General features: G+C 41.6%; 1 protein-coding gene across 1 annotated transcript in view; it reads right to left on the reverse strand.

Moving 5' to 3' along the window:
- Window positions 1–1552: 1552 nt before the first annotated feature.
- The window catches only part of LIX1 (limb and CNS expressed 1), a 49447-nt gene continuing 38092 nt past the window's right edge, over window positions 1553–12907 (reverse strand). Inside the window, exons 4-6 of the mRNA XM_036409603.2 lie at window positions 12713–12808; window positions 4181–4258; window positions 1553–2285 (exon numbers count right to left, since the gene is read on the reverse strand). Coding sequence (XP_036265496.1) covers window positions 1998–2285; window positions 4181–4258; window positions 12713–12808 — 462 coding nt within the window. The 3' untranslated portion in view covers window positions 1553–1997. The remainder of the gene's footprint in view (window positions 2286–4180; window positions 4259–12712; window positions 12809–12907) is intronic.

Below are 12907 nucleotides of genomic sequence, written 5' to 3' on the forward strand. Positions count from 1 at the left end.
TATATATTCTCACCTTTTCAAAACATTAGTGTAGGGCGGATATGTTGGTAAATTTTCCCCTAGTGTGGGAAATATAATATGTGAATTTAATTTTTATTAATATGGCTAATTTCAAAATATATTACCAGCATACAGTAATTTTCATGGGGATTTAAGGAGTGCTAAATACTTTTGTATGTATAGATATAAAGCTAAAGTATCATGTTTTTTGTAAGCTTAAAGTAATAACAATAGTTTTAGCTTTCGGGAAAGTTAGTTTGCATTTGTCTAAATAAGAAGAAAAAGAAATTTTATTTAAGATTGAGAAAATAGTTTTCTTTCATTTGAATTATTGGACTCAATGCAAGGTAATCCTTTTCATGTCAGATATGGAAATACCTACCTGTTTAAAATTGTCACTGCTGTCATTTTTAAATTTGAGTGACCACCTAAAATTTAGTGTGTATTTGCTTCTGGTTTTCTAACCAGTTGTCTGATCCAAGCCCTTTTCAAAGAGAAGTGGCAATGTCTCAACCTTCTTTAAAGAAGAGTCCAGCCATTTAAACTTAAAAATGACAATAAATTGAGCTACCGGTGGCTTATGTTCTTGAACAACAACAAAGGCCACTAAAGATTTCTCTCTAAAGCATGAGAAACTAATCAGAGCAAACATCATTAAATGCTAATGATTTCTCCAAAATGTTTCAACCTTTAAATGCCAATAACTTTCTCCATTATTGATATATGACTGTGGCAGAAAAAATAAAAACAAATCAATTCAAGTTATCTATTTGCAAATTATAAATGAACATCACTGATTGTAAAACTCATAAAAATTGAATATTAATTCTTGAAGAATTCTTCTTGAGGGTTCCATTGTGAGTGATATTTATCCTCATATGAACAAGTGTAGATTTTTAAAAAATTATCACAAGAGCATTTTAAACCACATTAATTTTTTTTAGTAGTTTCATACTTCCGTGTTTCCCCGAAAATAAGACATCCTCCGAAAATAAGACCTACTTACAAGTTTCCTTCTGAGTGAAATATAAATAAAACCCCCCTAGGCTAAACATGAGAGATTTGGTCCACTGATTCTGAAAGAAACGGAGTCACAAGAAATTCACCAGGAAATTCAAGAATTGGATTGTTATGATGATGTTCCAGAAGATGATGACATGATTGTCATTGAATAAATGAGTAAATTCTTGATACTGTAGGATTCACAGTTTGTCTGGTTTGTGTTGACAACTACCGTACTACTGTACAGTATACAGGTAATAAATTTCCTTTATTTTCATGTTACGATAAATGTGTACCATATTCTTCTTTATGGAAAAATAAGACATCCCCTGAAAATAAGACCTAGCACATCTTTGGGAGCAAAAATTAATATAAGACACTGTTTTATTTTCGGGGAAACAGGATATTACCATTTCAAGATCTTCGATAGTGAGATGTCCAGATAAAAATCCCCCTTGTGGTTTTGGATTATAGCCAATAGAGGGTACACTCTTTTAGCTTACCAAGTTTAGAAAGAAATTCTGAACTTTGAATATTTGAAAAAAACAACAACAATCCATATTTTTTATTTAATTCCAATCCATGTTTTTTATTTACTGAAAATTGCTATCATGCTTTCTCTCACCCCCAGTCCTGGCGGATGTTCTTTGAGGGGATGCTACCCTGACCCATTCTTTGAAACAACATATATAATCTAGCAAGTCACATGTCAACCAGCCCTTAGGTTGGAGCAAGCCCTGGCAAATATTTTTCAAACCACCTGTCTCCATCCTTTCCTTCTGAGGTAGAACTACTGTGAGTGTGATGAAAAAAACACTGTATCCTAAAAGGGCCTGACTGCTCTCAGATTCTGTGAAGGGAATGGGTGGAGAGGATTAGTACAGCCTTCAGGTATCAACTATGGGGAACTAAAGCCTCTGATGACCTTCTTCAGTCAGCTTCCTGATGTTAGAGTCTGGCCTCAGCCAGCCTCTGGTACTTGGAAGCTGGCCTTGCTAGTGATAGCCACAGAGGGCCGTGAGGCTCAGCTGGTCATCACTGGGTGAGGAAGTGTCAGGGTCGCTGTATATCTGAGTCAGGGCTAAACTCAGGATTTCTTTCTTCTCTTTGTAAAACCGTAGTTCTTGTCCCGCTTTCCTGGCTTCCTCCAACTCCCTCAGAGCCATTCGTAGCTCTTGAGACAGGATTCCTGGTGACTCCCGCTCCTTCATGATCCAGTCCAGGGCCATGTGGCTGCGCATCTTTTCATCCAGTGAATACTGGGAGTAGTAGGAGATGACTTCCTGGGGGCCAGAGACAAGGTCCTGAGTGTGAGTACAGAGCACCAAAGGCACCTGAGTGCGTGGCCTCCCGACGCCTCTTTTCCTCTGCCTCCACCCCTCCTCCTGATCCACGAAGGTATTACCAGCCACCAGGCCTCTTTGATGTTCACAAACTATAGCCAAGTCCCATGCCATACTTCTGACAGAAAACGAAGGACTAAGCTGGTGCAGCAAAGCAAAGTTACTCCAGGTTAAGTCAAAACACTACCACCAGGAAGACTCAATGCTATTCACAAAATAGAGGTCTGATCTCGGTAGAAAGTGTGCTGTTGGCATAAGGAAGATGACGGTCTAAATCGCTCACAGAAACGACGGTAATAACTTTTAAAACGTATTATGGAATGTAGGCATTATCATTATTGATATCCTAATGGCACCTTCATGGACATGGTTTCTTACGCCTGTAAACAACTAAAAGTTAGTCACTAACTGCCAGTTCGCGTGTGAAAAATTTGCCAGTGCATTGTAACATCGTGTGCAGGTTCGATGGAGACACTTTAAGAAGATCTCGTGGAGTGAATGCATTGCTTATTTTTATTTTCAGGAACATATGGTATTTATTTATGACCTTAACAAATTAAAAACAATCATGGAAAAGTGTTTATAACGAACCCCGGATATTTCAAAGGCCTTTTGTAAAATCAAAGGAAAAGGAAAAATAACCAAAGCCATTGTCAGCTACTCATTTCTTTTCCATCCTTGACATTTTGAAAGCCAGACTTTTTACGCAAAGAACAACTAAAAGCTCCTGGGGCCACAGTGCATGGCAATGCTTACATCCACCTCATCGTGCTGACGAGTGGAGGCTTTGTTCCTCCTGCAAGTTCCTGTTAGCAAACTCTTAAAAATAAACTCCATCTTTCAAAGTCTAACGGTGGGTAAAGGAAGGATAAATCTTGGAGGATAGTGAGTGAAAACCATTAAGTACACAGGAAGGAGTTGGCATTTGCCTTTAAAAAAAAGGGGGGGAGGGGGAGGGTGCTTCTCATAGGTAGCAAAGAAATAGTGAGACCCTGTCTCTAAAGATAAAGAAGAAATTTCCAGACCAAAAACGTTGGGGCGGTTGGATGCCAGCTTGCCCACTTTTACAAGCATTTCTGTTGCCCGTGGGGGACTTTCGGTGGCTGTGAGAAAAGTCCTGCTATCGTCAACTTTAGCTCCCCTCACTGCGGAGGTCCCCACGGGGTGCACGCTCAGGTTTCCTTCCGCACTGCAGAGCTGAGGAGGGCGCACACTCTAACAGGAGGGCAGGTACATGGAGTGAATTCCACAATTTGCCTTAGAAGTCAAGTCTGTCTCAATGATCCCTTCCTTTGGCGTCATTCAGTACAAATATCTAAGTCAGTCCTATGCCTAGTCAGTGTTCTCAGTATGCATATTTGGTCAGTGCCTGACTCAACTGGACTGTTATATATGTACACACTAGAGGCCTGGCACATAAAATTTATGTGCGGGTATAGTCTCTAGGCCTGGCCTGCGACCAGGGCCATCTCCCCCAGCTTCCCACAGCCAGCCCCAACCCCTGCTGCCACCTACCCCCGGTTTCACATTTGCCATCCGGCGATCAGAGCCTGCCGGCCGGGGAAATAGACCAAAAGGTGGTCAGTGAGCCTCACAGTGACTGGTTGAGTGGTCATTCTGCCATTAGGGTCAATTTGCATATTACCCTTTTATTATATAGGATAGTTATGTGTACTTATTCATGTGTCCTCAATAAACAAAGCACCAAGTTTACTCAATAAACAAAGCACCAAGTTTAACAGGAAGAAGTCCAAATAAAGGAAACCTCCTAGAGACATCATGACCATCTGATCTGTCTGTACAGCACGAGGCCATCCTGGGTGGTAAAACCTCACCTGTCGGGAACACTTCGTTTCGCGAAGGGCTTTTAGGCTCCCATTCCAGTGCAGTAGTTGGAAAATGGTCATCAGCTCCTGCAAAACCCAAACACCCGTCATTAGTCTCAAAGCAGAAACGTGAAAAAAGTGCCTCAGTGAGAGCTGAGCAGGGCGTGACTCTGACCACCAACTCTGCCAGGGAAACAGGACACAAAAGAGAGTCAGGACCGTCTGAGGCTTTCAAACACCGGAGTCCAGGCTCCTGGGGCAATCTTCCTTCCCTTTCCTGCGACATCCATATTTGCACAACAAAATGGCTTAATAATATATAAATATCTTTCAACATTAAAAACTATCTAAATTAGGCCAGCGCACCTGAGAATGATTTATAGGCATCGCGATTTTTGAAATTGCCTGAGACTGGAAATATCTCAAATGTTCATTTTTAAATGAACGGCTGAATCAAGTATTGAAGGGCAGCAGAATATGCCACCCAAAATATGAATTTAGGACATGACACCACAAAGTATGCCACTTTGGTACATTGATTATTTTGAGCTGAAGGCACTTAAAAAACAGCAAACATAGAGAGAGGGTCTCTCTGAGCTCCTCTTACCTGTCTAAGACACATCCTCCAAAAGGCACCTGGCTGTCATAAATCCCCTCCCAGGGCGTTGCACTAACCTGGGAAGGAGGACTCATCACAGAAGAGGAAACTGGAAGTCCACACCACACCCACACAGGCTTTGTCACATTTATTCTTCTAAGTGCCTGTTTATCCTTCTTTAAAGGTACCCACTTTCCCTAAGAAGCCTACATCCCCTTCCTCTTTCCCTATTAGGATGGTATTTAATCCTGAATCCTAAAAGGATGTATTCATTTTTCCCAGGTCTTTTTCATGTATACACGGGGCATACATGTCAATAAACGTGTTTTTTCTTTTGTTAATCTGTATTTTATTACAGGAGTCTTAGCTAAGAACTCAGAAGTGTTCAGGAAAAATTGCTTTTCCTCCCCTACAACACATCCACACCACGGAATGCGGTGCAGTCATAAAGAAAGGATGGGGAGCTTCTCTAGGTTCTAATGTGAAGAATCTCGTGATGTATTATGTTAAAATAAAATAGAAGCAAAGTGCACAACCAGTATACTGTGTGCTACTAGTTGATAAAAATAGAATAGGAGATCTCCATAAATACTTGCTTGTAAATGCCTAGAAGAGTTCTGACAAGATACTGAAGAATCAGGTAACATTAGTTGCCCCCTAGGAGAGAACTGGGATGCCTGGGGACAGGAGTGAGAGGGAGAACTTCCTCTGACACCCTTTTGCACCTTTTGAATTTTGAATCATGTGACAACATTACATATTAAAGAAAAAATTAAATTAAAAAAATCAGGACTAAAAAAAATAAATAGAAAACATATAAAAGGCAAACTATAAATACTGTAAAAATACTCCCAAACGTATAAATTCAGTCAAGAAAATTCCTTAAAACATGAATACTACAGTGGAACTGACATTAAAATACACCCACCATGGTGAGGACCTGGGTTGGGAGGTGGGGAAGGCTGGATAGGATCGATGCTTTTAGCAATAAAGATTAAAAAATTACACCCACAGTTTCCAATGGCCAGTGCTGAGCACAGCATTGCACTTTCTATGAGCTTCATCCTTGCCCTGCACGGTATCAAGGGCAAGCTAAAAGGAATGATCGTGCTGATGATGTTATTTCTCTAATGTGATTAGAGCTGGCAGTCGTCCACTGAAGCTATCTGTATTTCTTTTCTTTTTGGTCAGAGACATTTATTGTGGATTAAAACCATCAGGAAATAACAACATAATCAATGAACTTCCTGGTCATAAAAACCAGTTATGAAAACCTTACATTTAGACAGATGTCCAACTGCCCATTCAAAAAAGCTGACTTTCACTGTCTTTACCTCATAATAAAGAAGGTTTCATTATGAAAATCAGGAGGCACAAAGTCATTCTGGGATTTCACACATTATAGGATTATTGGGTAAATTTTAAAGCTATAAGGCAAGCAGAAGAGCAAATAGCACTATTATTATGTTAGAAATTGCCATTAGACTGTAACATTTTTCAGTTTGGGATCCAGTTTGGGATTTTGTTCTTCTGCACAGTAAGCATCCACCAGAGACCTCAGTAAAAGCAAACTAGCAGAATCACTCCTGCCCCAAACACAGAGCCCACCGCCTGCCCAGGGCCCTGGATCCCTTGCCAAAGAGGCTGCTCCTCTCATGCCTGCCCGCCTCCGCCTCTCCCTGCCCCCCTCCAGATGTTCACTCTGTCACATCACCATGCTAATTTGGAAAAGTGAGAGTGGTCTGTTCTATAACCACAACCAAGTGTTGCCTAACCTCGCTCACCACTGTGCTTTTTATCGAAGAAACCCAAGCGACTGAGGAAGATGGATTTGTGCAGCTCTTCCCAACTGGCCTTCAAATCTACTCACTGATAGTTCACAGCCACACAGACGAACAGGAACACTCCGTGCACTGATATGAAACAGTCTCTGTGGTGTTACAGGAGGGCTAATATTTACTAATAAGACGTTTTGTTTTATGTTTTAACCTAACTCTCCACTTAAATTTTATATTCTATTGTTTATGTATATCTTTTCTTGAGAGAGAGAGCGAGAAACATCTATTTGTTGTCACTTACTTATGCACTCAATGGTTGATTCTAGTATGTGTCCTGACCAGGGATCAAACCCACAACCTTGGTGTAACCAAAGCTATTCGGCCAGGTATATATTTATTTTTTAAAAAAAATAAAATAAATGCCACCTGCGCTCCTCACCCCCAGTCTTCATGTAAAGTTGATAATCCAGAAGATACGCCAAGTTTATTCTGTGGCTTCCACTGGCCCTGCTGGCACTGTCCTTACTCTCTGCAGCACAGTTAGCGAAATAACCTATTGCTAACAGGGATCTTATTCCATGTTCTGACAACTGTTGCCTTGATAACACATTCTTCCTCCAAGGCCTATAAGGCTCTTGTTTTTATCTATTCACAAACCCCCTTTTCCAATGAATTCTTGCCATTCCACATGGCAATCCCCCTAAGACTTTCAAACCCACAAATTCTGCTGCAAACAGAACCAGAGATTTTCTCACGTACCTTGGCAACCTACATCTCTCAAAACCCTCAGGCTTGAACTGTTTCTGCCTGTAGGACGAGGGTCATCCTCCTCAACCGCTCTGGTTTACCTAAATGTCTGATCCATCACCAAGCATTTTTTTTTTCTCTTCAAGTAACACAAGCTCCTCTTCCTCAAGTGTTGCTCTTGTTTCTAAAGTCCTTCAGCGGAGATGACCTTCTTTCTGCCTTCTCCCACTATGTTCCCATCTAAGTCTCGCCCTCCTCTTAGACATATGAATCTTGCTATCATTATGCACATAGTCCCAATTCTTTATTTCCCCTCATAAGACCCCTCATTATCTTCAGATCCTCCCGAAGCTGCATGAGCCCTAGGCTCAACCCAGGAAATCCTTGTGTGCCTCCCATTGATTCATTCCATCGAAAATCCTGGCATTACTGCACACTGGCTAAGAGAGGGCGGCTCCCTCCTATCACCAGGATTCCTTGCTGCCTGGTCTTCCAGACTTGTTTTCTACCTGTCAAAAGTCTGTCCCTTTAAAGGAAGCATGTTCAATGAACTTTCTGTCCTGTTCCTCAAAGGATTTTTCCTAGGGTGGTTATCTGTTCTGTAGACTGATCTAGACTCCTGGGGAGTCTGGGCATCCTGAGAGAAGAACAAGCAGCTGGCCTAAAGGTAGGGTTGGGATTAGGGTTAGGTGAATGAAGCAAGTTTAAGGTGAGTCATGCAAGTTCAGGGTCTTTTATTTAAAATTCTGTCATTACTTAAAATTTTGATATTTTGTTTGTCATGAATATTTGCACGTCTTGACTTTATGCAACGTTGTGTTATACTACTACTCGTCTTGATTACTGAGTTTTTTTACACTCCTTTAAATGCCTGAAATGAGTGCCTAACTCTTCTCTCACCTAGTCTCACCCTTCTCATGGGTCTGTCTCATGGTCAAAGCCAGCTTTGTAAGCTTGTGATCTGTGCAGTCACCTAGGACCTTGAGCTTGGTGTAATGACCCACTGCCTTGAAATTCTTAGCAGTTTTTTAACAAAAGGCCCTGCATTTTCATTTTGCCATGAGTCCCATAAATTATGTAGTTAGTCCTGATCAGCAAAGTAAAATTAAAATAAAGTGGGGGGAAAATCAAGCCTTGTGTGTGTGTGTTTTTTCTCTTCAAGAAAAATTTACAGCTTTCTTGGTTCATTTTGTCATTCATTCCATTTTAACCAACTACAACTGGGCTCTGTCCTCACAGTGCTTCCTGATGGAAACACTGGCCCTTCAGCGGGGAGGGGGGAGGGGGAGGGGGGGAATGCACACTGTTTCTCTCTGGAACTACGTCTGGGAGACTGGCTTGGCTCTGCGATTCATCAGAAATAAGAAAAACAAACACTATAAATGGAGAACTTGAAAAACAGGTGGGCACCATCTCCCCACCCAAGAGAATGGATTTAAAAGGAAATTTGTTTATGAGATGAGGTTTTAAAAAGCAACCTGGAGAATTTAGCAAAGATGTAAATAAACAACTCGTCCTGGGATTGCATTAGGCTGCAGAATAAATATATTAACCGGCGTCAGTCAAAGTCTGCCTCGAACCTGACCTTGACAAGACCCAGTGGCTAGTGCTGTTACCATCCCTCCCCCACACACCAGGCAGTTTTCTCTAAGGCAAGGCTACCTCAACACAGGCATCCAGGCTTCCCTCCCGAGTGAAGGTAAGCAGAAGCCTATCAGGTTTCCCCTGTGCCCTGCCTCCCTGACAGCGCCCCGGGAAAGCCTGCGGGCAGTCAGGAGACACCAGCCTTGTTTTTATTCGGGGCAGTCATCTGTGGGTAAGCACACATCTATTACCCACCAGGGGTACTGACTGCTGGGTCGGCTGTGGTCAGTTCCCATCATGTGCAGAAACAAGACAATGCATTTAAGCCTGACCATCAAGGAGTGTGCAGGCCCTGCAGGCGATGGAGCTGGTGGGAAAGAAAGGGATGTCTGTGCTCCAGGCCCTCCTCCTGGGTTGCCAGCATCCCTACCGGGGAGAGGGATTTTGGATTTTCCCTGTCCTCACATCTTCCTCTTCCTCCCTCTGTACCCCATCCTGTCTCCAGCCTCCCCTCTGTGAATTTATGAAGCATTTCCAGCACGATTGCAATTATTTCACATAGTTAAATGTCTTACTACATAGACCACACAAGAAACACAACCTATACCCAGGCAATTGAAGTATTACTGAAAGGTGGTTAGTGTAGCCTTTCATAGTACTTGGATGGAATTTTAATGATTGAAAAAGAAAATCTTGCCTCCCATCTTTGGCAGACTACCTCAATGGCACTCAAAAATCATTCTTGGCACTGAGGGCATGCAACCTGGCTCCTCACCGTACCCAGCCTCCTGCCCTCCCTGCCGCTCCCAGCCCACACCAGGATCAAGAAGCCCACATCCTCTCTGCCTGCTTCTTCCCTTGATACTCCCACACGTGGACGTTGACTCAGACACAGACATTTCCAGTGACTCAAGATTACAGGCTGAACTAATACCAACCACTGACCCAGAATCGCCTCCGTCCCTAGACCTTACTGGTGGTACAGAGTGGACCACTGATGATTACTTAGAGAACACACAGGTTTGGGATTTGTCTATGACGTGGAATCAAACACCTCCAGCTCTGTGGAGAAGCCACTGAGGAGGCCACAGTGATGTCACTGGTGATTATTTGGAAGAGCCCATCACACCAGAGGAGACCAGCACCTCCACAGAAAGTGACAAGGTCACCTCAACGCTCGTTTAAAATGAGGCAGATTCTCCATTGGCTGTGGCCTTGGCTCTGCTAACCACAACTGTCTGAGAAGATTCTGAGCTTCTGCACAAGCCTGCTATTCCATTACAGAAGAGTGAATAATTGTACAAGACAAGTGAGCTATAGGGTGTACCCAGCGGTACAGCGCAGGGAACTGTCCACAGGCAGAGGTGGTGCATTCCTTAAACGTATCCCATTTAATATGGGGTCAATAAATGTTCGTTTAAAATGGGGAAAAAATCATTCTTGATTTTCTGAAAATAGATATTAAATCATATACAAGCTACTTAGTACTGAGGCAGGCAACATTCATTCTATATATTTTGGGTCTGAGTTAAGAAGGAAGAAACTTTTTAAAATGAGGTTCTTTGCTGAAACCTGTTTGGCTCAGTGGATAGAGCGTCGGCCTGCGGACTGAGGGGTCCAGGGTTCGATTCCAGTCCGGGGCATGTGCCTCAGTGGAGGGTGTGCAGGAGGCAGCTGACCGATGAGTCTCTCTCATCTATGTTTCTGACTCTTTATCCCCCTCTCTTCCTCTCTGTAAAAAATCAATAAAATATATTTTTTTAAAATAAAAATGAGGTTCTTTGAGAAAGTCACTATGCTAGACACTTGATAAATGTCATATTATGTAAGTCCCACAAAAATCCCATACAATGGGCATTATAATTCTTATTTTACATATGGAAAGCTGAACCTCACAATAGTTCAGTTCACAGGCGGAAAGTGGTAGAGCCAGCTTCACATACGAGTCTTTAAAAGTTTGTGTTCTCTCTCCTGTGTTATGATCCTCCCTTTATTATTTTTTTCTGTTTGACTTTAGATTGTTACTGGGGGTAAGGGTAGTACCCTTTACAGTCCCACCTTTTTATTCTACAGCAAGGATCCTGAAATGTTCATGCAGGGAAGCTCCCTGTCCTCATCTGAAACCTTTAGTTTATATAAAATTGTCAAGAGGATCTACCCAGGAGCCTCAGGCATAAAGAAGTCCTTCAGAAAGTTATATAATAAGGTTTGTTAATCTTCATTGGGCATTTCAACATGCCAGGAACTGTTCAGGACTCTTTCTACATGGTTCCATTTAATCTTCATAATGGTACTATGAGGAAATGCCACTGCTATTATGCTCGCTGATTTATATGCAAGTGAGGAAGCAGATTCAGAGGTGAGAAGACCAGCCAGGCTGAAAGGGACCAGCCCCCTCCAAAGCCTGGGCTCAGAACCAATGAGCTTATGTGTACCTTTGTCTGCTCCACAGGGTAGTCTTTAAAGATACCTGGTCTCTTCCAAACCAAGGAAAGCAACATCAAAGGTCCATGAGCCCATGGCCCTTTAAGGAGAAAACTGGATGAATGAGATTTTCCTAGGACAACTTGAAGAAAGAGTATTTTTGCTTCATCAAACTAGGGACTGATGAGGAATATTGTTTATTATTTTTTAAATGTGCAGGAAGGACACATCCACTTGGGCAGTGACTATATTATTGTAGTTTAGAAAAGAGCTGAAAGGTACCAAAGAAGGTATTTGAAAGTTAGTGCCTGCAGGCTGACCTGTAACACTGCTTTAAATTATTTCATGATGAGCATTTTTGTCCATTAAACTTTATATCTTTGAGTGCTTCTTAGGATCTAATCTAAAAGAAAAAGAAAAAAAAAAAAAAAAGAAAAGGAAAGAAAGAAAGAAAGAAATACTGGGGGCAAAAACTCTTCATTATGACATTGCATATTGATTCCCACTAGCTATGCATGTATGTAGATATTTAACTGCATTCAAGTTTAGTTTTTTAGAGGGCAAACTCTTCATGTCTAACAAGTGAATTTTCACCTGTCCAGCCCAATATAGGATAATAGTTAAGGGTGTGAGCTCAGAAATCAGATGGCCTGGGTGTGAACCTAGGCTTTGCCATGTGCTAAGCTCTATGGTACACTTCCTTCAGTGATAATGTGAAGAGATAGTACATACTTATATGCAGATTTTGAAGGTTAAATTATGGCGATATTTGTAAAATGTTTAGCACAGTGCCAGACATAATAAGTATCCAACAGTGTTAGCTATAGTCCTTATTGTTATTGTTATTGACATATTATTTAATTTGGAAATAATAGGTAATGTAGTTCCTCAACTCTATTATGGCTGTCTGCAGTGGATGAAAAGGATTATAGCTTGCTAATTTTTTTATTTAATGATAGGAGGTGTCAGATTCCTTTAATAAAAATACTAGAACTGAGGGCAACATTGTTTAATATACATTACAGGCATCTGCATCTATGACTTCTGAAAATTAAGAACCAATGGTCACAACCAACACTTCAAACTGCTTATTTTGGTTGAAGGGGGGACATTGTGTTGAAAAGTTGGTAAAATGATATAGTTGTAAATTGGTTGTATTCCCTATTTCTTAGATGTTTTAGTTCCCTTTAAGAAAGCAAAAATTGTGCCTTGTTTGCATGCTTATTTTAACCCACTGAGGCGTGTCTAAGATGGAGCTACCATGCTAAGTTCTAAGAGGATTAAATGAAAATGATCAAAACAAATTTAAAAAGTAGACCTGAGAGACAGAGGGTGTTCATGATAAGAGTGGCATTCTCCCAGGCTTTTAGATTGTGTAGCAAAATAAATAAGTGACAGGAAGTCAGGCACCTGAAATTCTAGCATGGTCTTCCCCATATTGGACTCCAGCATGTAGTGGTAGGCGCCGATGCTGGTGCTGGGGTCGTCAGCGTCGTCCAAGGTGCCCTGGGGAAGGAAGCAGAAAAGGAAAGAATTATGGAAGCTCCCTCCTCTCATTTGGGTGATCACAAATTAATACCATGGCCCTACAGTGATCCTTCTACT

The sequence above is a fragment of the Pipistrellus kuhlii genome, unplaced genomic scaffold (genome assembly GCF_014108245.1).
Source record: "Pipistrellus kuhlii isolate mPipKuh1 unplaced genomic scaffold, mPipKuh1.p scaffold_m20_p_4, whole genome shotgun sequence".
NCBI classification, from domain to species: domain Eukaryota; kingdom Metazoa; phylum Chordata; class Mammalia; order Chiroptera; family Vespertilionidae; genus Pipistrellus; species Pipistrellus kuhlii.